Source organism: Chaetodon trifascialis, chromosome 19, assembly GCF_039877785.1.
Source record: "Chaetodon trifascialis isolate fChaTrf1 chromosome 19, fChaTrf1.hap1, whole genome shotgun sequence".
Taxonomy (NCBI): Eukaryota; Metazoa; Chordata; class Actinopteri; order Chaetodontiformes; family Chaetodontidae; genus Chaetodon; species Chaetodon trifascialis.
The window spans coordinates 9326471-9352854 of NC_092074.1; the positions used below are offsets into that span (position 1 = coordinate 9326471).

The 26384-nt window shown below is 44.1% G+C and overlaps 1 protein-coding gene across 2 annotated transcripts in view; it reads left to right on the forward strand.

The window, feature by feature from the left end:
- plcb1l (phospholipase C beta 1-like) overlaps nt 1–26384 on the forward strand; it is a 103495-nt gene that overhangs the window by 53810 nt on the left and 23301 nt on the right. For both annotated transcript variants that reach the window (XR_011603344.1, XM_070987296.1), the window contains exons 4-14: nt 4016–4156; nt 5042–5121; nt 7552–7605; nt 9744–9819; nt 11453–11553; nt 12190–12356; nt 17433–17579; nt 18777–18934; nt 21180–21262; nt 21563–21647; nt 24896–25070. Coding sequence is in view for 1 of the 2 variants with exons in the window: in XM_070987296.1 (XP_070843397.1) it covers nt 4016–4156; nt 5042–5121; nt 7552–7605; nt 9744–9819; nt 11453–11553; nt 12190–12356; nt 17433–17579; nt 18777–18934; nt 21180–21262; nt 21563–21647; nt 24896–25070 (1267 nt within the window). In the remaining variant the exon portion in view is untranslated. The remainder of the gene's footprint in view (nt 1–4015; nt 4157–5041; nt 5122–7551; nt 7606–9743; nt 9820–11452; nt 11554–12189; nt 12357–17432; nt 17580–18776; nt 18935–21179; nt 21263–21562; nt 21648–24895; nt 25071–26384) is intronic.

Consider the following 26384-nt stretch of genomic DNA (forward strand, 5'->3'; position numbering starts at 1 on the left):
AAAGTTACAGACTTGTAGCTTTAAAGCCCTCCGTGTGAGGTTATGTTTGTCTCTATCCGTGGTTCTCTGGGGTTTTGAGGGCCATAATTGGGTGTTTTGTAAAATGAGGGGATGGGGAATTCATGAGGACTGTGTGAAAGTGTGAGGTCAGATGAGGCGCTACGCAGCAGATGATGATAACATCTGACTGCTTACACCAGGTGTCAAATGCCACATTATATAAATCACGCAACATTTAAGATTTGCATTCAGTAAAATCTCAAAACCCTATTATCATCTCTTAAACAATCTTTCGTTTTTAAGTGCAGATGCTTTAAAAAAAAAAATGTGGCGTGAGCTGCATCAAACTGCACAGTCTGGTGGGGTCAACTAAAGTGCAGCCATCCTCAAGACACCAAAGCCAAAATGTTTTTTTTTTTTAAATGCACTGTGCTGTGAACTGTGTGTATTGTGAGAGTTGCTACATTAAGGGGAAAAATAAATACCTCTGAAGAAACTGTAACATCAATTTGTACACCAGCAGCACCTTTCTTGAAAGAGGTACTGTTCACCTATTAAAGCTGCTATACCTGACACCTAATCAATTATTTCAACCGCCCCAGCATATTTTTTTAAGGGAAACATTTCATGAAAACATTGAAATATTGCCACTACTGCTTGAGGACTACAGTGTGATGAAGCATCCTTATTTAAGTGGATCTTTTAGCATCTGCCATCACACTACCAGCACGTAGGAACCTATGATGTCATGCATTAAAGGCAAATGTTGAGTGGCATGTGTGTAGGCAGTTGGGTCGTCATCAATCATTCATATTGACATTTCCTTTGATCTGGTGCCTCTGTGTGTTTGTGTGTGTACATGTGACCGTGCGTGCATTCGTATGTGCGTCCTCACTTGTTCCCACTTGAGCCCTGTTTAATGCATGTGCGCTCCCATGCGGATGTGTGTGCATTTGCGATTGTGTGCGCGTCCAAGCTGGCGTGCGTGAGCCTCGACAGGTGCCGTGCTGCAGCTTTAATAACCTGAGGTGTGGCGGACTTCCCTTTGCCAATCTGAATCCTTTCCCGTGTGCCCGACAGAGTGTGACACAGTTTGAGTGCATGGCTGGTGACAAGTGGGGCCTTGTGACAAAGTAATGCAGGAAGAGGAAGTCTGTTTATTTCCTCAGGCTGCAGCTCCCCCTGAATGTTAAGTGACTGAGCAGAGTTCCTGTGCTGTGACACACTGCAGCTAGCGACATGCAACCATGTATGCCTGAATAAACACACGCGCTCACAAGCGTGGATACACAGCTCGCGTTCACACACATACACTACAAATGGACGTTCATATTGGTGGACTCTGAGTATGTTGTACATAGGCTAAGCTCGGGTTCACATGGGACAGCTGTCTCCAGAGTCAAAGCCCTGTCTCTGTTTGACCCACTCATCCCCCCACCTTTCTCCAACTGTGGACTCTCTTGCTCTTCACCCGACTTCCTCCCTCGTTATCGTCATAATTACAATCGCCACTAGAGTAAATGCAAACATGGGTCGTAATAATGTGCTTGGGAAGATGACCTGTCCGGCTGTTTTTCTGTTGAGGACAGGCTCAGTCCCAACCATCCCCCACCCATAGCTTGTTTGGCTCTAAATCTCCCTTCGTGGCAACTGGGACCCTGGGCGTGCCTCCAAAGGCTCCCACAATGCACCATCACAAATTACACTTCACTCACATGGCTGAGCCCACTCCTCTCCTATTATCTTTCCATGGCTTTACTTGTTTTTTTCTTCCCTTTTCCTCCTCCCCCTCCCTCTGTCCAGCAGGGTCTGCCTCCCCCCCCGACATCAGCTCATTTCTCTCTGACTAAGTCCTTTCCCAACGTAACTGCTGATGCCTCTCCAGTTGATGTGCTGTGAGTGCCTGCAGCTCCCTCCCTGATCGCGGCTTACAAGGAGATGAGCTGTATGTTCAGCTAATGGCTAGAAGTAGCATCAAACCAGTATCAAAACGTATTGACGTCCGAGCACTGTAATATATGAAATATGCATCTTACTGTCGTCTCGTCTGCTCTGAGAAGCCTTTCATCTTCGGCACTCTGCCAAAGCATCCCTCATAGGTACTTGGCCATAGTGTGTTTTAGCAAATTGAAAGTGGCTTTTTATGCTCTGATTGATGGAGCGGGTGGCATTCAGAAGACATAAGTGAGCAGTGATGGATTCCCGTTCAAATCAGCACTTTTTGTTCAGTTGATTGGTGGTCAAGCCCAGGATCCTGTAAGTCTAACCTGCTGACTTAGCAGATCACAAACCACTGGAAACCTGTGACTTTTACAGTGTGTGATGTGCGCGCTTAGTTATATATCCTTCCTCTCCTCAGGAATTTTTTTCAAGAAAGCAGCTCTTTACACAGCCACATAAAACCTCAGACTCTGGTATGAGAGGCAGGCAGACAGGCTGTCAGAGCGAGGTGATTCTTCGATAGCGAAAATGTACCGCCTCAGAAAAGTTCAGCTTGATAATAACACTAAGCCGCGCAATTTGATGGGTGGGTGTGAGGGACGTGTAGAGGACATTTATCAGTGTGACACAGGACACAATGCTCTTTGTTTGATTGGTTAAATTAGTGGGAGCTCATTTGCTTTCACAGCAAAATCCTTTACAGGGCTTTTTTTGTTGTGTTAATTAAGCCGGAGCTGCTGTTTTGTATGCCGCCTGCGTACTGGCCTGCAATGGAGAGAAGATCGTTGTTATTCCCGCCTTCCACCTCAGAGGCATTGTAGTTCGTTTTCTTATATGATTTGCACACAAAGATGAGCTGCTCGGATGTATATTTGTGAAAATTATTTTGGATCAGCTTTCCTCCGAGAGTTACCTCTGCTGAATACAAATCCGTCCGAGTTTTTCTCTGTGTGAACTGAACTGTAGCCAGCACCCAATGTTTTGTTCCAACAGACAACAGACTTCTTACAACAGGCCCATTTAACCAGCTGAATTTGTTGGATGATGACGGTTTGCGGAGAATTAAATCTTGAAAATTGCGTTGCTCAAAGTGGAGATAATTTCCTCTTATGAATTTGCAGCGTTCGTGGAGGGATTTATTAAAAACCTCTCTGAACCGTATCCTTGTGGGATCTCCTCGGCTAAATGAATCACAAAATATTTTATCCTGTGCATCTGCTGTGCATTGGCTGCTCCTCTGTCATGGTTAAGCTGGAGATGTGATTGGACGGGAGGTAAAACGAGGTTTGAAAAGCATTCAGCTTCCAGGAGTTGGGAGCTGTTGTGGGGTCATTGTAGTAAATAACCATGAATCCCCTGCAGATGTTTTGTGTTTTATTATGCTTTGCAAGTCTACATAATGTAACAGTGAATCCACCAGTGTCGTCCTTTTAATATCAGTTCAATAGCTCTTTAATTTGTTTACGCTTGAAAATGTCTCCCATCCTAGTGTTGCTTAACTCACCTTTTTTTGCTGCTTTTATAGCCTGTAATATAGAACCTGCAAGTCACACTGGGATCCACTGGGGCTGTAGCAGCTCACCTCGCTCCTCACACTGTGCCTCAGACAGCTGACCTCTCATTAATCACACAAATCAGCCTTCCGACGAGAACACAATGCTGGCAGGTCTTGTTTCAGTTCAGTGCATTCACAGGGCAAAACAGGGCTGTAACACAACATCAACCCCCCCCCCAAAAAACATGACACAGAGCAGTACTGTCTCTCACTTCCTCAAAAAAAAAAACACACCTTGCCTTTTTCCATGGCCTGTTTTATGTCTTTTGCTTTTCCACTGATGGAAGTTTTATTTGAGTTGCAGGGTTTTGCATGCAGGTTTGGCTGCACTGTAGGCGGTGGTTGTAGAGGTGGGGTGATGTCTGTCGCCGGGGAAGCTGGCATGACATAACTGGGACTGATGTTGATAGGAAAACACTCCTTAGTCTTAGCCAGTCTTTCATTGTTTGTTTTTTTCAGTTTGGTAGTAGTGATGACACTTTTTTTCTGTCTTTGTCTCGTTTGCGTTTGTTCATTCAGGAAGCAAAGCTGCGAGAGCTACTGGATGTCAGCACTCTGGCGGGGAAGATGGAGAACAGGATGCTGACAGTGGTGAGCGGCCCTGACATGGTCAACATCACCTATCTGAACTTCATGGCCTTCCAGGAGGAGACGGCTAAGGTGCGTATTCTGCACAATACCAATAACAAGACAATCGTAACTGTTAGTAATTATAACTACTATGCGTGGTGCTCCTAGCAGCAGTTCCATCTGAGCATTGTTTAAATGTGAATTTTCCATCTGCTGGGCCAGGCCACATTTTGTCATCTGCCTCCATCATGTTTACAAAGCTACTGTGGTCCGTTGCATATTCAGCAATATATGGGGGCAAAGGGCATCATGGAGTGTGATTAATCTGCCTCATTTTTTGACATCTTGTTTTTTCTAGAATGATTTCATCTAAATCAACTATTTATATATTTATATATACGCTCACACACACTGTGGAAAGGCAAGAAAAAACAGAAAACATTAATTTGTTAATATTGCAGAAATGATCTAAAGGTTAATTAAAATGATAAAAAGGTCATGTAACAATAATGTACATGTAATGTAATAATAATGTGATCAGTATCTCAACTGTCTTATAATTCAGATGGCAATAAAAATGTGGGCCTACAAAACGCATTCTATTATTTCTTCAGTTTGGAGGTTTTTGAGGAAGGCGCAGTTTCTCTCTTGGGTTAACTACATGGTGTGCGGGATCAGGCAACAGCCTGTTCTCTGAATTCAAATGGATGTTATCAGCATGCCCGCATGTATGCACTAATGACTTCATTTATTTCAAACACAGGGCAGTAGTAACAGTCCACCACATTTCAACCTTCAGCAGTTATCACGTGAAATTGCTCAAGCTTTTGCATCTGACCCTGTGTATGTGTGGTGGGTGTGTATGTGTGCATATGTGTGTGTATGTGTTTTGTGTGTGTGTGTGTGTGTGTGTGTGTGTGTGTGTGTGTGTGTGTGTGTGTGTGCACGTGTGTGCCTGTGTTTTATTTACTGCAGGAATGGGCGGAAGAGCTGTTCAACCTGGCATCTAACCTCTTGGTGCAGAACATGTCCAGAGAGGCCTGCCTTGAGAAAGCGTATGTCTCACACACACACACACACACACACACACACACACACACACACACACACACACAAATATGACTGACTTTAATGCTAAACAAGTGCTTCAGTTCTCCTCAACGCAGCACAGCTATACACAGGGAGTGTTTACTTGCAAATGCATGCAAAACATATTTGTAACGTGCACATAACTGCCAAAAGTATGGCATAAAACTTACACCTTTACAAATACACCAAGGTGCATATGGGCTGTACCACACACACACAAACAGAAGGTAAGAAGTTACTTTTCACAGCTCCACAAGGCGGCCTGAGGATTTGAGTTGCAAAGGTCACTTCACCTCACATCGATGCAGAAGAGTAAGGAGAGAAAAAACACGCAGGAAGGAAGTAGGAGGAAGAATAAAACAGCTGGGAACATGTATTGGTTCATGAATCCGACTGTGTGCATCTCAGCTGGTTTATTTGGTGCGAGAGTGCGTACGTGACAGCATGTGCGTGTGTGAGTGTGCATTCATGTGGCACTGTAGCCTGTGTTTTTGTTGCATTGATGGCATAATGACAGAACCGTGTCAGTAGGTCCTTAAACAGGTTCAGGGTTGCTGACCGGTGGTGTCAAAGTGATAAGGAGGAGTCATCATTTTGTTCCTGCCCTAATCAATGATTCAGGCTCTTTGTCCGTTAAATCGGGTTTTATATCAATCGGCCTCACAGCACCTCTGATCCTGTTTAGTGACTGCGTCTAACAGCTTATAGCACCACATACCTATTGATCTGAATGGAGCTCACACACTGATCTATGTTTCACAGCTGCTTTATGTGTGCAGGGAGTGACTGAGTGAAGCTCATGCAGAGTGAACCTAAATATGAATCTGGCGTATTGTATTGAATATGCTGGGTGACAACTCCCAGCTGTCTGATGTTTATCAGCGAACAGAAGCCATTAACTCGCACCCCTGAGGAGGCTAATTGACTTATGAGACAATAAAAGTGGCCATCGACCACTCGGTACACAGAAAGTTGAATAGAATTGAATAGAGCAGGTTTCGCGGTCACGCCGGCTGCTTGCAGCAGCAGTTGTTGTGCACCGCTTGCTGACAAATAAGGCGATTATTTGTCATGCCACTACTGCTACAGCATGAAGAGGCTCCATCCCCGTTCATAGTCTGTATGGAATATTCTCATTGTTAGCTCTTAAGGCGGTGATACTTTTTTGGGGGCAGGGGAAGCGTAGACAGGCAATGTTCCCACAAACAGGAAACAAAACAGAACCCAGCATGTGATCAAATGGCTTCTTGCTACAAGATGTTCTTTTCAGATCAATGCAACAGGGCTGCGGCCACTCCCCGGATCGTGTTGCTTGTGCACCAGTGATTCGGCATGCATGTTTTACATGGATGACCTGTGACTGTGCTAGAAAGCTGGGAATTCACCTGTTATAATTGGTTGGTTTGTTTTTTTGCGCTTAGTCCCACGCCTAAAAACACAAGTGCATGTGCAGAAATAAGTATTTATGCGACTGTAGGTGAAATGAAAACTGGCCTTCTTGATTTGGCATTAACTAGAGAGGGAGAGTAGAGGCAGGCAGAGAAAGAGAAAGTATTGTGTAGCAGAAAAGGAGTCAGATGCAAGTAATCTGTTTTCCCCTGCTCGTCTTAATGAATTATACAGGCGGTTGTAAGGCAGATGAAGGTGTCAAGAAACACCTAGGTGTTCCCTCCTCCTTCCCCGACTCCTGAGCCCTGCATCCTTCTCTTCTTTTCCCGTTCTTTTTCAAAAAACCACCCAGACATCGCTTTACAGACATCAACTGTCGTCAATTAGCTCTTTCTCTGCCAACGCTCAGCGTTCTTCACTTCACATTTCCCTCTTTTTAAGAGAAAAAAAAAAACACCTCAGACAAATCCCCGTCTGGCCCCGGAAACATTGCAGTCATGGTTGACTTTGCCTGTGGTAGCTGGCCTGCCCTATGAAGTGGACACTGTAATGGATATTAATTATTAGCCAGCAGCCACTTAAAGCCCAGCCTGTAATGATGGCTCCTGTTGCAGCTGAGCTATTTATAGCCCAGGCTGCGCTGCCTGTGCTGCTGCTGCATGGCTCTACTCTGCCAATGCAAGACTTCCAGGGATTAGCCACAATTCCAACCTACCATGTAAACACAGCCAATATTTGTGGCGTGCACAGAGAGCTCTGCGCTTGCAGTCGGCCTTTTGGGTGTTGCAGCGTAGAGACAACGTGTGTTTCACCACAGTGACGCGTGTGTCACCGGTATGAATTTGCCCACTCGCTCAAAGACAGACATGACAAATGGTTAGGGACATGTACAGAGCATCAGTCATGCAAAGACACACACACACACAGAAATGAAATTTGAGTCCATTACTCACACAGACAAACTGCTGATTACATGTTGTGTAAGGTGTGTCGTCTGTCCACTATAGATACACTCGGCTGAAGCTGCAGCTCAACCCTGAGGGGCGAATCCCCGTCAAGAAGTAAGTCTCTCTGACTCATCCCTCTCTCCCCTGCCACCTCTCCGCTCTTTTGATCAATGTGTTGCTTCCTCTGCCTTCTCTCGGTGCTATGAGCATGCATACGCTTCAGCATACACGCATCCTCTGTGTGTATGCATGCATTTATTAGAATATGTTACCCCTCCCTCCTGTCGTCACAACACTCCCTTTTATTCTTTCCACGACTCTTCAGCTCTGCGGTAAAATGTGCTCCATTAATTCTACCACTGTCCTTTCCTCTATCTTTAAAAAGCCCACCCTTACTGGTGTGTTTGTGTGTGTGTGTGTGTGTGTGTGCATGTGTGAGAGAGGAAGTGAAATAAATAGCATGCCCTGGGCAGGCCCTCTTTATATCTGTCACTAACTCCAGAACAGAGTGTGCCAGCGTGTGATGTGTGTGCGAATTCCCTTTTGTGTGTTTCATTTTTTGTGAATTTCACTTCCAGTTTTCGGTTATCTGGGAGTTTCATCATCAGCTCACTGAGAATCCAGCTCTCTCCATCGCCATTAGTCAAGTTAAGCTTTCAGGCAGGCAACAGTGAACTTCTACGATAACCTCCCTCAGAGCCGCAGAGGAAAACAGTGGGTGTCAACACAGTGAGGCAGAGAGACACTCCTTGTCGTTTAGGGAATTAACCTCATAGCTGGTAGGACATGTCAGCTTGACTAATGTCAGCTTGACTCTGCTCCCCCACTGAGCATACAGTATGTGCACATGGATGTGCACAGACATACCTCTGCATGTAATTAAAACAGGCTGCTGTCAATGGAAACGGAGCCAGCGGTAGCTGTAAGGACACTGCAGTTCACTGCAGTAAATTTCTTTTATTGTCTATGTACACAAGAATAAAACAGAGGACAGTAGTGCCAACCACACATCGACACTGTGTCTCTCTCTTTCTCTCTACACTTGAAATGATGAGTCGGGACAGCGTGTTGTCAGAGAAAACCGTGTATCTCTAAGGCTGAAAAAAAAATCCAAAACACATTGGAATATCTGAAAAATGGAGTGTCACAAAGCTGAAAACAGGCTTGTTTTTCTTAGCTCATGAAAACTTGATGCGTTGGAGATGAATGGAATTCATAAGAAAGCAGCAATATGATGCTTAGGTTTCTGCTGTGAAGTTGTTTTGAGCTTTTTATCTACAGGCCTTTTAATTATTTACACAAGACAAACGGCTCATTTTGTGACTGGTGAGATGGGATGTGTGGAGTAACAAGTAGTGTCTAAGAAACTATGGTAATGATAATGATTATGATAATGATAATGGTAATGATAATGGTAATGTAATGATAGTGTTAAGAAGAAATGAGTACAACTTTATGCGCTCATCTTTTAAAACATATCTGTGTTTATTCCAGCTTTGTGAAAGTATATATATATATATATATATATATATATATTTGTGATGATCCCATCTGGAGTTCAGACAGTGTGAACAGTCAGTATTCTTATCACTGTGTTTTGTATGGTATGATCCATTTACAGTGGAATAGGAAATGAACGTTAACTGAATACTCCTGTACTTTTAACAGCGTGTTCACATGTTGCACCTTCATAGATCTACAATAATGTATGACAGTAAGGGCGGACAAAATAATACAAGCACCTCCCTGTGGAATGAAATATGTAGAGCCCCCAAAACGCAGAGAAAGATGAATTAACAGTTCTCCAAGCAGTATCATCAAAAATGAAACATTCTAACCTTCATGAATATTGAATTTATAGCAGGGTTGTTATATTAGACGGGATTAGTTTTAGTTAGATCTACCTTTTATTTTTTCCCACACATTGTCTCTCTACTCCTCTACTCTACTTTATGCATATTGTTTTTTTTATTCTGCATATATCACATTGTCATTGTCTCTTTTAATCTGTAATTGTCCCTGCAGTCTGTGGTTGTATTCTCTCCTAACAAACACACACTGCGCTCGTTTTAGTTTCTTTCCCCCCTCTGTCCCTTTTCCCGTTTGCTGCTGCTGCTGCAGCAGAACTTTCTCACAGGATATCCTCAATAAGTATCAAAAGCTGTGATGAAGTTTTGACTCAGAGGAAAACTCCTCTGTTTGTTTGGCATTTTATGTGATTACTCATAAGGGTGCATTTTGTGTCCCCGCAGTATCTTCAGGATATTCTCAGCCGACAGGAAGCGAGTAGAGACAGCCCTGGAAAACTGTAACCTCCCTTCTGGCAGAGTGAGACACCAAAATACCGAAGCTCCCTCCTTTTTCTGTGCTACTGTCTCCTCATATTTCCTCTTTCTCTGAACCAGATCCTGTCTGCGTCCCCTCTTCTCTGCCTCTCTTTCTTATCTTAGTCTCCGAGCTCTTTCATCTTCTCCATCCATCCATCAGCCTGTCCCCTCGCCATTCAGCTCTTTCTTTATTCTCCTGAAACAGCAGCTGATTGCTGCTTTGCTCATTTGTTTGGAGTCTTATTTTCTGGATGTCTGCATGACTTCCCACTCAGAACTGATTTAGCCTTGGTTGTAATGAAACAAATAGACCCAGTGGGAGCAATAGAGATGACAAAAGCTGTTTTATCTTCACCTCTCTCAGATATCACCAGAGAGAAGGTGCCCCCTCATGCATTGAGTTGTAAACACTCCCCCAACACCGCAAACAAGCTCTGTATTCCAGCAGCAGCAAGTGATTAGCATGTTTGCAAATGGGAAAATGCTGTTTAATGCAGTTTTGAACACATGCTGAAACATATGCGCATACAGTGGGGCAGACACTTTGTAGCTGAATGCAATCAGAGTGAACACACACAAACAGACACAGACACACAGAACAAACTATACATAATTAGCAGAGGGAGAGAGAGCAGGGGGTAAAAACGTGTTGCTGTATAAAGGTCTTGTGGGATTTGCTGTTGTTCCAACACGCAAGTAATTACAGCTAAACGATAGTGCTGTTAATCCCTCAAACACACACACACTCACAGGCAAAAGCGCGTTCTCACCAAGGTCTTTAGATGAGTCAGTGAGTATCGGCGGGGTTTGACCTGCGTCCCCCTCCCTCGGTGCGTCTTTCCTCATCTTCTTTGCTCTCACTTCTTTCTGGGAGTATTTGGTTCTGCTCTGTTTCTTGCTGGCACAATGCCTTCGCCTGCTGCCCGGCGCGCTGTGTCTTTATCAGACCTGCTTGGCTCTGATAGGTCTATAAGGCGCCCTTGTGGCTTTTTTGTTTAAGTCTAAGTACAAATCGCAGGCAGTCAGCTTTTGTGAATTATTGGCATTTGAAATATGTTCGGGTGTAATCACTTCCAGAGGGGGACCCGAGGTTGAGGTCAGCTATAGAACACCCCATAGACACATCAGTACAAGTTGTTCCATTCACAGATTTTCTTTTTTTGTGTAGTCTGTCTGTGCACACTGTGAAGCGCTTTGAGTCAAGGGTGTGACTTCGGGCTATATAAATAATATCCACTTGACTTGTGCAGATAGGTAGATAACAAAGATAACAGGTGCATCTTGTGCCATCATGAGGATTTGCTGAATCCAACTTGGAATGCACACCTTAAAAAACTAAGAGAGATTCAGGGTAAGATAATATGAAAATGTTCTTGCGTAAGGCTCCTTGTGTGTGCAAACTTTTTAGTTACCTGCACGTATAAGTTGTGAAGTTCTAGCACCCGCACACACACTGAAAATTGATTGTTTCCATTATATTCCCTTTAAATGGCAAAAATCACAAAAAATCTAGGTGCCAATACAGAAAAAAACTTATAGTATTCCATCCTTTTTTCATGCAAGGCCGCCTGCTGCCCCATAATTTGTACATACAGTATGTATGTATGTGACCGTGTTGCTGCTGTCCTCTGCAGAATGATTCCATCCCCCAGGAAGATTTCACTCCAGAGGTCTACAACATGTTCCTGAGCAACATCTGCCCCCGATCTGAGCTGGACCACATCTTCTCTGACGTGTAAGTGCAGTAATTCCTACTGATTAGGGTCGTTCATTTAATGGCCTTTTTTTTCTCAGCCATCTGTTGCACTCCTTAGACAGGCGGCAAATTAATGGCCACCATCCTTGTTAGGGCTTTGCAGGTTGAAGACACCTGCTTTTACACATTAGAGTCATCATAAGCAGTTAATTAGTACAGAAAAGAGTGTTGTAGCGGTCCTGGTTGTGACTCCTCAAGTCTGGCTGTGTGGCCCCTCGTGCTGCAGGGGCAGAGCTGCCCCTTGGCCCAGAGGGACTCAGACAGTGAGCGGTGGTAGCGTGCCAGCACGACCGAGGCCGCTCCAAGTCATAGATTTTAATCAGACTTAAGTGAGATGGCATGAGAGCCAAGAGGATATGGAGATGATAATTTAGTGGAACAGGCTTAGATATGAAAGGCGTTTTAATCAGATCTCATAATTTACTCAACACAACATTTAATCCTCTGCTCCTTTGCGCCTCTGTTTCTCTGCCTCCCTGTGTCTCTTTGCAGGCACCTTAATTACCGCTCCTCCCCTCCATCATCTCCTCCTCGTTTTATTTTCTCATATCTCCGTTTTTGAATTCTCTTCTTGCATCATAAACCCCCATGTTTTTTCCCCTCCTCTCTTCTCAGGGGGGCTAAGAGTCGTCCGTACCTCACGGTGGAGCAGATGACAGAGTTTATTAACAGTAAACAGAGAGACCCTCGTCTGAACGAGATACTCTACCCTCCTCTCAAACCAGAGCAGGTCCAGGTGCTGGTGGACAAATACGAACCCAATGCTTCGCTTGCACAGAAAGGTCAGTGGCTCAGATGTCTGTCGGTATAAACATAGCCACACTTCTATGCTAATATGTACACATAAACACATGAGAAGCTGTCAGCAGCAACTTCTCATGCATACAATTTGAGTGTCATGATTAATACTCGTGATGTAACCAAAGGTGCACACGTCTTCTGCGCCGAAACATTCTGGAAAGCACAAACACTTTTGCACAGTTGACCCAACCTCTTCCAACCCTCTACTCCAGCCACCAATGAATTTGGCTGGGTTGTTGTCATGGCAATGCTCAGAAAGTGAGGGGACGTCGTGGGGTGCCAGGGAACGGAATGTTAGAAGTCTGCAAATACCACGCACGCAAGCACAAGCACACGCACGCACGCACCAAGCACACCACCACCACCACCAAAATGCTCCGGCCACTGCCGGGCTGTGCCGTGGATGCTCCCTGGCATTTTATTTACAGGAACGGACTCACATGAGTGGAATCCTTGACTGCAGAGAGAGAAGGAGAGTGTATGAAGGGGAGTGAGAGTGAAAGGACAGGGAGAGGGAGGGTTGCTGGTGTGTGTTCGCACCTCAGGAGAGCTTGAACAAATACCAAGTGGCATGTGGAGTGCAGCAGAGTACTTATGTGGCACTGTACAACACAAGTGTACGTGCACTTTCATCACAGTGTTTTAGTGCTCGTTTGCTTTCCTGCTTAGTATAACTCATAAATCTTGCTTTTGTCTGTTATCTAGAAAAACATATGATCCTTAATAGGAGCACAGGTCAGTGATTTGAAGGGTACTGTAGGTATGGAGGCTTAGGGAGCTCAGTGCGTTGCAGCTTGAGGCTATAGTTAGACATTTTGGGAAATATGATCATTTGCTTTCTGTCGGAGAGTTAGAGGAGAAGTTTAGTATCTCATTTCTGTTTGTCTAATTTAAGGCTACAGCTAGCAGTCAGTTAGCTTAGCTTGGCACAAAGACTGGAAACAGAGGGAAACAGCTAGCCTGGTTCTGTCAAATATAACAAAACCTGCCAGCAGGACCTCTAAAGCTCTTTAATTGACATGTTACATGTCGTTTGTGTGTCTAAGTGTGAAAAAGACAATTGGCCGTTTCATGGGGGGTTGTGTGCTTGACTAATTCTTGGCGGGAACAGTTGCCAGGCAACCAGTAGTAACTTGGCAACTTGTAGTGTGTCTTGCATTGCAGTGCGTTTCTGTATTCTGCATATGTTCTTTGTCAAATTGTTGAATGTGCGTCTCAACTTGCTCCTTGCGGCTTTGCGTGTGTGTTTTGCACATTTCCATGTGTCACAGCCACTGTGCAGTGCTGTAGACAGTGGCATCAGTTTACCTTTAATATCCAAACAAACAGCATGAATTCAACTAATAACTATCATGTACATCACAAAACTGCACATGTGTAAGAGCACATAAACAAGCTGTTTTAGGTGCAGCGTTTGAGCAGGAGGAGTGGCACAGAATAATTCATGAACAACCAGGACGGATGAGCATAGGGGATCCAACACTCCTGGACATGCTGTGCTTTCATGTCGTCTGAAGCGTCAGTGGACAGAGAGCTGCCAAAACTGGAGAACATCCCACCTCAGATATCAGGCATCAGGTCGGGTTTGTGCCAATTCAAATTTTATCTCTGCTGGAAAGCACGCTGCACAAGGGTGCCAAAATGGGTGACTTACTTTACACCGTGTTCTGTTTATTCTCAAGCAAATCACTGGGTTTGTTTTTTTTCTCCATCATGTTAAAGCAAGCCATTTTGAAAACACAATAGAAAATAGAGGAAAGAAGAAAAGAAGTCCTTGTGTATTTGAGTAGTTTATACTTGATGTATTAACCCAGAGTCAGTTTATTTTCTCCTTCTTGGCCTAGAAAGCACCAAAACTAATATAGATTTCTAGTCAGGACCTCCCGCACTGTAAATTGTGTTCTTATCTACGAACTTGAGTTAAAGATTAGATCTATGTGCACATCCATTTAAACAAATGTGGCTTATTGATTACATAGAATATGTCTTCACCTTCCAAATTAATACCACATTTGGCTTTTGTATTGCCACGTGATTCACTAAATGTCCATATGTTGGGTATAATGGAGTGTATACCTACACACGGCTGTTGATGAAAAACTTTTGGCGCTCTGCTGCACATGTGACGTTTAGTACATGGTTGATTATATTTCTGTTATTAGAAAGAGCTCCTGTTTCAAAATGTAAAAATTCTACTCTTTGGTGCCAGAAGAGGCTGTTTATCCACAAACCTCCTCCGTATATCATTATTATGCTAATCACACTTTGTTTACTGATTGCATTGAACTAAATTGATCTCAGCTGACTCAAGCAGAGCACGAGTGCCGCTTTCCTAAACTCTCCTGAGTAAAGTACCTACTTGACTTTTTTTTTTCCAAGCGCAAATTAGATCAGATCATTCTTTAAACTGCATTCAAACGTCCTGTTTGACCACCCTGTGTGTGACTCTGATCACAGCGATGTGCTCGTACTGTGATGTTGTGGTTTCAGCCTGTCCCAGGCGCTCTGGAAGCGCGCCCTTCTCTGTCCCCGTGACAGATTTCCCCATGTGAAGTATTTATCTAGCCGGAGGAAGTGCTGCCATCTGCTCTGCAGAGGGGTCCAGAGCTCCACATGCTACCTTCACATACACACATACACACACACACACACGCACACACACACACACACACACACACACACACACACACACACACACACACACACACACACTCATGCACACACGTTTTCTTCTCTCAAGGACACTCATACATACATGTAGAAGTGTACATGGCCGAGGTTGTACAAAACATGCATGTGCTCTTAGATTGCACTGAAAAAGCATCATGTGGATGCATGAACACGGCAAGTCTGCACGAATGCCTTAGGTCTGCCTCAGAATAGCCCGTGTAACTTCGCCTCTTCCATTTTCTTTTCTGCTCGCTGTCTTTGTTGCACGCTCTCCGTTTCCATCTTGGATTTTGTGGATGTTACATCTCTCATTCATTTCTCTCAACTCTCTCACTGCTCCATCGTTGACTACTTTAGTCTGCGCTTGCTCAAACCTTCCAACATTGTTTGAATGCAGATGAATAAGATGCTAAATGAAACAAATATTGTTCTTGTGGAGAGGACGCTCTTTGTCAGATTTTGTCAGTTTGTGTCTGCTATTGCCCCCACAGACCACATTTACACTGCAGTTTCCTCTCAACTCAACAGAGTCCTAATTTTGTCCAAAAGCCTTAGTTATGTTTTTTTTATTAACTTGAATGGAGCCTTTCAGACTCAGGAGGCAGGCTAACATCCCCTTCAAGCATCACCTTTAGAATAACACCTGTAGGTTCTCACTCAAGTTCACCTCTAATCCCAGCCCTGTTAACACCATTTTTCCCAGATTGACCTACAAATATCTTGGGAACTGGGTAAGCTCTGTGTCTATGGTTGTGTGCCCGTGAATGGCACAGAGGTTAGGCCTGAGCCTGGCAAAGGGAGGTCCTGGCAGTCAGCAGGGAGTAAGACGCTGAGTGCGACGGAGCTCACATGTCACAGACAGCAGCCAGCCTTAATTAGTCCAGCAACTCTGCAGAGGGCGGCACCGCATTAATTAGCATAAAGTGGCCAGAGGGACCTGCTGCACCCGTCGAGCTTGCATCATTTAGCATATTTAGCATAACGTCAAGTGAGTGTGTATGTGGGTGGAAGAGGTTGCATGCTTCCACCTCGGGCGCCTTGTTATACGTTGTACAAAATTTAATCCACGCAGGTGTGGCGTGTATGGTAATGTGTATGGAAATTTTAATCTTGTGTCGGGATGATTGGAGATGTGAGCTTTTCTTTCCTCTGCTTATTACTTATTTATTCAGAGTTATTCAGTTTCTCGGGCACATTCAGCGAAGTCGTGAGCGCAGCTATGACAGTAAGAAGGCGAGGCTTAACATGAGCGACCTTGACAAACAATCAAAACAACGAAAGAACAACATCAGGGGAGCGTGTGCTTTTTCAGATCCCCGTGTGACTTATTATGGACAGTAGCAACACGAGAGGAAGCTAGTGGAGTCTGAAATGTAGAAAGTCCCATTTTTATTGTGAACTGGACGCCTTTAATATTGTTATGGAAGACTAATAACCAACAGTATACACCCACAGTTAAATGTAAGAAACCGAAACACTGAGAGATTAACTACAAAGGCTTTCAGCAAACAGTGAATTAGGATTCTGGCTCCATTAAACTCGTAAATATGAACATTTTGTCTACTGCTTAATTGAATACACGCGCGGGATGTGCACGCAGTGCACAAACACTCAAACACACTTACAAGGCTGTCAACCATATTACATATTTCATACACAAAATTTGCAAAAGGAAGAAAGTCTTTTTGTGGCGCCTCGTCGTGCACCACCATGTGTCATACACCATGTTTTAATTGATGTCGTTTAAAGGATAAGGCTGGATACATACTATATGTTGGTTGTTGTCAGCAAATCCCATGAGAAGATCAACGATTTGTTGGTCGGTCTGCCGGCACTTTACAACTCCTCTACCCAGTCTGTGGCACTCAGCCTGAAGCCCATTTATTCCTACTGAAGATGTAAATCTTTTAAGAAGGGTATACAGTGTGCAGAAGCAGCAGCACTGTAGTTCCTCGCAAACATTACTCAACATTGTGCATTTGTTGCAACTATTTCCAGCCACAGATTAACGCACATTTGGTGTATAGTGAGCAGCTGCAGCAGCAGGATGTAAGCGGGATCAGTTCAAAATAAACTACCATGTTCATGGTAGTGAAAGAAGATTTCCACCCTGTGCAGCAGCATGTCTCACTGCTGTCTTTTCAATAGATTTTAGACAACAGTAGAGGTCTGTGGCACAGAGGAATCAGCTATATCAGGCTTTGGCTGTAGAGCCTGTACTTGTTTTTGGATAAATTCATCGTGGGTTTTCATCTTTTCATGGGATTTGTCCTCCTTAGGCGCAGGATTTGGAGCTCGGGTTCCTGTGTGGACCGAAAAAAGGACGTTTTCGAAGTTTTGACTGACCTGTCAAAATGTTGCTGAGATGCTGCGCTGTGTTCCTGCAGGTCAGATCTCTTTGGAAGGCTTTGCCAGGTATCTGAACGGGGAGGAGAACAGCATCATCCCACCTGAGAAGCTGGACCAGAGTGAAGACATGACCCTTCCCCTTTCACACTATTTCATCAACTCCTCGCACAACACATACCTCACAGGTACACACACACATACACACATCAAGGGAAAACTCTGTTGTGTATGGAAATACTCTCTCTGTCTGGTTTGCACTCACATACTTCCACTCAACTCCATTTTCCTCCTGACTGATTGCATCCTTTATTCTTCTACACGTGAACAGTTGTTCGTTTAGAAATACAATTATGGATGCACAGGTGAATACGCCCAACTTTATACGGCGCAGATCAGTCAATCAAATGGGCCTGTGTATACCAGGCCCCCTTTCCCATGTTACCCCTCAAGAGGTTATCCAATCAAGTCTTGCCATGAGACTCAATTCATTGACATTCATGAGTTAAATATTTCTTTAGACTGGTAGTCACAGTAACTGGCTCCTGGCAGTGCACAAGCATGGCAGGCACAATACAGAGGCCATTTTCTCTTCAATGGTTATTAGAATTCATCTATTCAAATCTATTCTGGGGGGAACTGGAGAGCATCGAATCTTTCAAGTGGATCAAATTTTCTCCAGCGATGGAAAAAATGGAATTTCTGTAATAGGCCAGCCTCATAGCCTGCGAAATGAAGAAATGAGAAAAACAAACAGCAGGTCCTTGATTCTCTCCTCATGGACGCGGTTTTTCTTTATGTGTTTTCAAAGTGACACATTGGGATATTATCACAGGCAACAGGGAGGCGTGGTAATGCAGAATGCATTTCTGTCCGTGCTGTAACAACTTTTTAAGAAAAATCCACACAAGATGATCAGATGGACAGCAGCTTGTGCGATTCACAATTGATGTATGTGCATCGTATTGATCCGTGTTAAATTAAAGCAGTGTGCAATACATGAATTCAGGTCGTCTGTCTAAAGCAGAGCGAGAATGACTGAGAGGAAAAGTGAGAAAAGGAAGGAAAAAACGGGAAGAAATAATATTACCTAAAGTGAGAACGCTCTCGCTTTGTCACAGTTCCCACCATGTTGCAGGGAAGCATGCTGCTAATGTGACGAGATAATTGCTTCGCTAATAGTGACAGGTTGATGAGATTTGGCTGCTTCAGATAACGGCAATTGTATTGTTTTTACTGCGCGCCAGCAACTAATGCGGTTAATGAGCTCTTGAAACGTGGGAGGACATGCTTTCATAGGTATCCTGGTACTTTTGGGATCAATGTTACAGTTACCTTAAGTGATGTTTGCGTGTGTTTGCTGTTTGCTTATGCGTGGATTGCAGCCGGCCAGCTCGCGGGGAACTCTTCAGTGGAGATGTACAAGCAGGTTCTCCTGTCGGGGTGCCGATGCATTGAACTGGACTGCTGGAAGGGTCGCACCACAGAAGAAGAACCTGTCATCACTCACGGCTTCACCATGACAACTGAAATCTCCTTCAAGGTAACACAAGGGGAGAGATGATGCCGATATAGACCAGGGGATTAGGTTGGGGGTTGGTGAGTACAGACTGAAAGGTCTTTGTGTGAGGATGAGTTTTAATGTCTTTGTCTGGAGACATAGAGAGGGGGGTTCTGGGTAAACAGACAGTCCACATGTGCGCACTGCATCAAATCCTGGTATTTGGGTTGGGCCAACACCCACGACCCTCTAGTTACTATGTGTTTTTAGATATTTAAAAAAAATGGTTCCTTTCTCTGAGTTTCATCTTTAGATCCAGCTGATTCTATTTATTAAACATGATTTTGAAATAGTGGCTTTAGGGTCACGTGCTCTGGTGCCAAAATGCAAAAGCTTGTTTCAGGCTAAAAAAGAACAAGGAAATTCAAGGAGAAAGGTCTAGCAGCTTAGATTCATATGTCTACATTGTCATGTTCATACTTTAGATGGTTAATATTGTGTATTGTGTTTGGCTTTAAAGTTGTCCGTAAGATTTTCGTCCCAGTTTGAGCTGCTACTTTGTCAGAAATGCAATAGAAGAAGTGACAGATCTGTTTACAGTGGACCCAAAAAACTTTTTAATTCTTCTTCTTCTTCTTAATAAAGAAGTCAGTCAGTAATAATTGCAATTTCATGCAGCACATGGCGCCAGTAGTTTTCCACAGAACAGCAGCGCACAGCAAAGTTGCGTTTTGTTTGACTAATTCCCCCAAAAAGCCACCCCATTTTCGCTTGTTAAAGGCTTTTAATGTAAAGCAGTGTGAGTTCCCACTTAATGCGGCACCAACATGATGTAATGAGAGCCAATTTGCACTTGATTACATGCATGCATCGTTTTCCTGTGAATCCCTCCAGCCTGAATCCAGCGCGGGAACGGCAAACTCTGCCAGTACCAATAAATCTACTATATAGAGAAGTAATAACTGGATGTGAATACAGTGGGCTGCTGCAGAAAAGATGCTGACCATAAATAGAAATGGGGTTTGATTTCATTAAGATTTTAAGGCTTATAACTTTGTATACAGCAGGGAGTAAAACACAGACGGAAACACAGACAGACACAGAAGATAAAAGTAAGTATGAAGGAAAGCAGAGTTAGATAAGGAGAGAAAATGGGAAAAACAGAAAGTGGGGCATGCATGCAGCAGAGGGCGAACCGTAAGGGACACAGACACACTGAATGGCCCTAAACTGAAGCTGAGGGGTGCTTAATTGAGATGACAAAGAGAAAAGATGCTTTTATAGCAGGAGGAGGGTGTGAAAATCTAAGGGCAGAGTAGGTGTCAGGAGAAAAAGGAAGAGAGAGGAGGACGGACTGATTGATAGAGGAAATTTACATCTAATGAGGGTAACAAAAGAAGCAGAGGGAGTCTAATGGAATTAGCTTGAGAAAACAAAAAGAGAAGAGATGTGAGCGGCAGAGGATGGAGGAGAGCTACAGATGGAGAGGGTTGAGTTACAGGCAAGGATTGAGATGGCGCAAAAGGAAATGACAGCATTAACTGAACTGACGCTGCTGTTAACCATGGCGTAATTGGCTTAGACAATCAGTGGCTCAGAAATCCGATATCAGATGTTCACTGGAGTCGAGCAGTGGCACCACTTCATGGCTCGGCTCCCATTTCCGTAAACGCACCCACGATTTGCGGGACATGAACTGGCTGAGCACGTGGTTTGCAGGATTTGTGTTCACATTATTAAGCAGAGAATGTGGCGTCTCGTTCATCCTGCACACATACGCTTCTTCCACACCGACAGAAGCATTTGATACGCGCAGCTAAACAAATCTTCCAGCATCAGCAGCCTCAATACACCGCGATGCTCTGGAGCTAGACACCGCCTTGCATTTGGAGTAAGGCGGAGTGTAATTTATTTTATTTTTTTTGTACTACTGAGAAATCTTCCTGTCTTATCACTCCTGCTCTCTCCCACAGTTATTGATTTCAACAGGTTCGAGCATGGTCTCTCGGGGAGGCTCTCAGGCTTTCTTGAAATGTGGGGAATCATGTGATTGAAAATGGATATCAATCTGGATGCGATGTGAGCTGGGGAGGGTTTGAAAATGCTTTATTTTCCCTGTGAAGCTGCAGCATAGCATCACATAAACCAGCGGCGACGTTCGTTGTTTTTAATGTGCGATACATTACGCATGCACGCATAATAATAGCAACATTCTGCCACAGGTGTACGTCCTCTGCGTTTAGCGTTATGTTGACAATTGTTTTTCCTTTTCCGTTGGTGCTTTCAGGAGGTGATCGAGGCGATAGCAGAGTGCGCCTTCAAGACCTCTCCCTTCCCCATCATCCTGTCTTTTGAGAACCACGTGGACTCGTAAGTCCACAGCATGATTGTCGACCTTCATTGATCATTGATTGGATCATCAATAGGTCCAATCAGCTATTTTGTTTTTATCAGCTGTGTAAACATCTACTTAGTGGTAATTCTCAGTGGTTGTTTTGTCTTCTAATGGCTCCAAGGGACCTCTTAGGAATAGCATGCTTGTTCAGTGTATATTGATAATTTGTGGAGAAACCATGATGGTGTGTGTGTGTGTGTGTGTGTGTGTGTGTGTGTGTGTGTGTGTGTGTGTGTGTGTGTCTGTGTATTGTTTTTGTGTGGGATGACTCCCAGACCGAAGCAGCAGGCTAAGATGGCAGAGTACTGCCGGTCAATATTTGGAGACGCATTACTGACAGAACCTCTGGAGAAATATCCTGTGAGTACATAAGATCCTCAAACACACAACACACTCACACACACACGCACACATTCACACTTTCTAACACGCACACACAGATACGTACGACATGGCCAGCAGCGAGGGATTCAGCAGATATTATCGCACAGATGAGCGCACCGAAGAAGTGTCCTTGAACACTGCTGCCCAGCACGCCGCCCATACAGATATACATTCGGGAGGCAAAAAGCCATGACTTATTGCACGCACGCACGCACACATACGCATGCATTTGTGCACGCACTCCCCATCTCTCTGCATTTCTGTCACTTTTTCCTCTCTCGCTCTCCATCTTTCTCACAAACAGCAACATATCGACATGCCCTCCAGCGCCTGGCAGAACGTGTTGTCACAGCTTTTCCTTTTTCTGTCACTCCAGGCACGCTCTGAAATGGCCTCCCAGACTTTGTCTCTCTTTCGCTCTCCGGTTTCCCTTCTCCTTTTCAATCGCAGACATGCGCATACCTGTGGCTCTTTATGTGCCATGGAAGCCAACTTTTAATGATTCACCCCACAGTCATTTTTATTCCCCTGCATCACCTCTCTGTTATCATGGGAGAGACTGCAAACGACAGCCGTGTAAGATTAAACGGAAGTGTTTTACGCTGTAATCTAAACGCGGCTTTTCTTGGCAGCCCTTTATCTGTCTCTCCTCTGTTGCCATGGCTACCAGTCAAAAGCTTGCTTTGTCTCTTTGTGGCCAAACTCTTTTTTCTTTCCCCCTAAGGCGTCTTTGTGTGTAATGACGCAGGCACTTACGTGAGACAAATGTCGACACTTGCCACACAAAGTCTGACACACTCAAGAACCTCTCTTAGTGTCTGGTGCACTCGTGAAAACATGCCCCATATACAGTCCTGCACACATATGTGCTTTAGCGCAGCGCTTGCTCCTTGCATGCTATTCACGGGGGATGTCTTGTCCCTGTTGGTTTAACACTACAGAGCAGCTCAAGTTCCCAGTAGCCCTCTGCTGAGTTTGACATTGAAGTATTATCATGGAGAAGCCTTTCGAATGGAGTGGCAGAGGGAAGGAGAAGGAGAGATATGAGGAGAAAGACACCAAGGAGGGAAAAGTTAGAGAGAGAGAGAGAGAGAGAGAGAGAGAGAGAGAGAGAGAGAGAATCAGATTTCTACCACTGAGCATGTAATAACTGGGAAAGGTGAGTGCAATGACAACCACTCCCCTCTGGCATGGAGACAGCCGTGTATACAGCATATCAAATGGGATATCAGCTCCATTAGTCCATAGGGACAAGGCCAGATAGGGTAGTATGGCTTGACTGGTTCCAGTTGAGCCGAAGGTGAGAATAAAGAGGATTACAGCTTTTTTAGAAATTTAAGCTCCTCTTTTATCTCCACTACACAAAACTGACATTTGTGGTGAATGAGACTGCTGAAGTTCATTTTTGTTTTTGTTTTTTTTTTACAATTGAACTGAAAATAGTCTGCTTTCCCCCCAAAAAACTAGTTGATATTCCTTCAAACTTTGATTCACCAGAAACATATTTTCTTCTTATACGGCTCTCATCATTGCCCTCATTATGCTGATGAGGGCCGTATTGCAGAAACGTGTGAATAAATACGAAAACCTATTTTTCTTGCTGTTTGTTTAATCTCGTTGAAGCTTACTTTTAAGCTTCGGACAGAGTAGAGTTGGCAAGGCGAGACGTACTCACGCACAAAGCAGGCAGGATTGAGAATAATGTGGGCAGGAGAGCAAACATAAGCTGTCGGAGTCAGCATAGCTAGCAGGCTAACAGCAACATCCCACTAATTTAAGATGATCCAGCCTTAATCGAAGACTTCATTGTGCTATTACAGTCCCTGCAGTTAATGTTGGTCATGCAAGCATCCCTCCTCATCTTCTACTTGTATTGTTTGAGGAGATAATGATACAAACAAGAATATAAACAGGCAATCCTTCTTGAAGGAAAGGTTTGTTCCTCCTTTTCTAAAGTGGACTCGACATTGAAGAGTCTTGCAAAGGGTGCTTGCAGAGGTTCAAAGTTCAGAAAAGGTGAACCTTGATCTGATAATCTGCCTGAGGCGTGCAGAAACAGAGGTTAGTCTAAGCCTAAGTAGAGTAAAAATTCAATATTTCCCTCTGAAAGGTAGTGGAGTAGAAGTATGAAGAAGCATAAATGAACGTAGTTACATTCCACCGCTGGTCAGATGCCGAGGCTTGAACGTGATGAGAAGCAGAGCGGTCTTAGAGCAGAATCTCTTTTCAGAGCGTTTTCTTCCTCTGCTTGTTCTGCTGGTGCCTACTTTTCACTCTCCTCATTTCACCAGAAGGATTGGGGATTTGGGATAAAAGATTAATTGAATCCATCCACCTAAACTGTGGTTTAATCAATCAGGTTTAGCACTGTGCATTTCAGTGCAGTCAAGATTACGTGACCCATCCAATGTGGAACTGGTTCCATTTATAAGTGAAGCTGTTTGAGTGAAGCCTAGGCGAGCGGGACATCTAATCTTTATTTTGTCACTTTCCAACAACAGCAGAAAGGTGTAGATGGATGTGTGTGGCAGCTGGGAGAGTCAGTTATTGGACGTAGAAAACCTTGACTTAAGTTTGGTGTATGAATCACTGTTTCTGTGCTTTGAAAGAAGTCAAGTAAAAGTAAGATGTTTAAAGTTTGGTTATAAGTCATAAACTCGGCGGTTGTGAGTGTGTATTCAGCCTCACTGCTGACTTGCTCAATAATGCATAATTAATATCCCTAAACACTGTGATCCAAAAGCAGTGTACCCCATAAATAAATCAGAGATCTGCCTACTTCTCGCCAGCTCCCTCGAGAAGCTGAATGTTTGTGTTTAACGCTCAGTTTCCCCCAGGAGGCTGATTTTAATGTTGAAAGTGTAAACTTTTGAGTCGTTACATCAACAGAGTTTGTCATGCTCGGCGCTGATCCTCAGGTCACTAACAAGCTCCACTCAGCAGAATTTTGAGCAGAATAACAGTGAATTTACATTTTGAATGACTCTGTAATGAGTAAACAACTTCAGTGTTTTCTGTAAATTATGACTATAATTGAGCTGCACAGAAACATTTTGGAACTTGAAGCAAGCAACCTTCAGCCTTCCTTCATCAGATCATACAATCATACAACAGAGTGTTGCTTTATTCTGAAGAAATCTTTCTCATGAACTTCCTCTGTGTCTGTGCCTTTCTCCATTATTCATGACCTTATTGTATATTGTTTCCTCCTCTCTGTCCTCCAGCTGGAGTCTGGCGTGCCACTCCCCAGCCCAATGGAGCTGATGGGGAAGATCCTGGTGAAGAACAAGAAGAAACACCACAAGACGGACGGAAGCACCAAGAAGAAGCTGTCGGAGCAGGTTTCCAACACCTACAGCGATTCTTCCAGCGTGTGTGAGCCCTCCTCCCCGAGCGCAGGTACAGCGCTCCTGTCCTGCAGACAGAGCCATCAAGTCACGCCGGGGCCGTTGAGTTACGATGTTTCAGATGTAAAATGTAGCCAAACTGTCTGAGTCCGTCTGCAGTGTGGACCCCACACCTCTGTGCCGTCCAGAAACTGAACCGCTGGAGCAAAACAGTGCTATTGTTTATCATTCATCATTTTCATGGCCCTCTCCATCAGCTGGAGGTATTATTGGCTGTTGCATATACTCGCTGTCAGGCGCACACACTGGTAGTCACTGGGGCGTCTTAAACACAGGCCAGTAGTGGCCTTCATTGTGTCAGTGTCTCAGTTTATGGATTCTTATATTTTCACAGCTGCTCTCTGGTTTTAGTTTTCCCTCATCAGTCATATCTGCGTTGGGGTTTCCTACACTTCATGCATGGCCTTTATACATGTGCACGTACATGCATGCCTCAGTGTTTTCTTTTTTACTTTATATGTCCCAGTATTTATTCATGTTCATACAAACAGTTTATCTCTCTGTAAATTATAATAGAGCTTGCAATCAATTACCTAGAATTTCCTTCTAGTAGCCGCACTGTAAGCTCAGTCTTACCCTAACACACACTGCCCTCTGGTGGAAGAAATGACTTGCAGCACAAGTGTTGGACAAACGCAGATCAATGCAGGTGTATAGGTTTGATTTTTGAAGTGGCACACAATGACTTTGTGGCTGTGTGAACAGACTGTTTTTCCCAAAATGCAGTAGTTCATGGAGTCTGTCAGGCATGTTCAACAGGCTGCAGTTATCAGAGCTTTCAGTCAAATAGTCTTTTTTGCTAAGGAAGTTTCCTTACTGAGTGGGCAGCTCTGTCCAATTCTCTAACGCTAAAGAAAGGTGCTTCAGTGCTTCCTGTCTTATCTCCTTTAGCATAGGGTGCACTGGCCCTTCCTTTATGAAACGTAAGAAGATAACGCTATCCCACGATTCCTTGCAGCAGCAGCATTTAAAGCAACCACGGCAGGCCCACGTCAATAACATCCGCTGTGGCATAATTATGTAGTCAAAGTGCAGTCGGATTCTCTCAGCGCCGCCGTTGTCTTTTTTTTTCGTATTTCTGAATTCTCCTTCATATCTTCATTTGACTTCATGATGTTTTCCATTGAAGTCAAGGAAAAGCGTTTCGGAAAAGACATAGGACATACTTTTTTTGACTGTTCAACCACACCCAGAGGTTTAGGGGCAGCCTCTATGTGGCCTGAAAGCCAGTTCTCAGGGCAGAAAAAGTCCCACTCATCTTGGTGCTCCACATCTCTGTGCTGTGAGCGCTCAGTAAGGCAGAGGC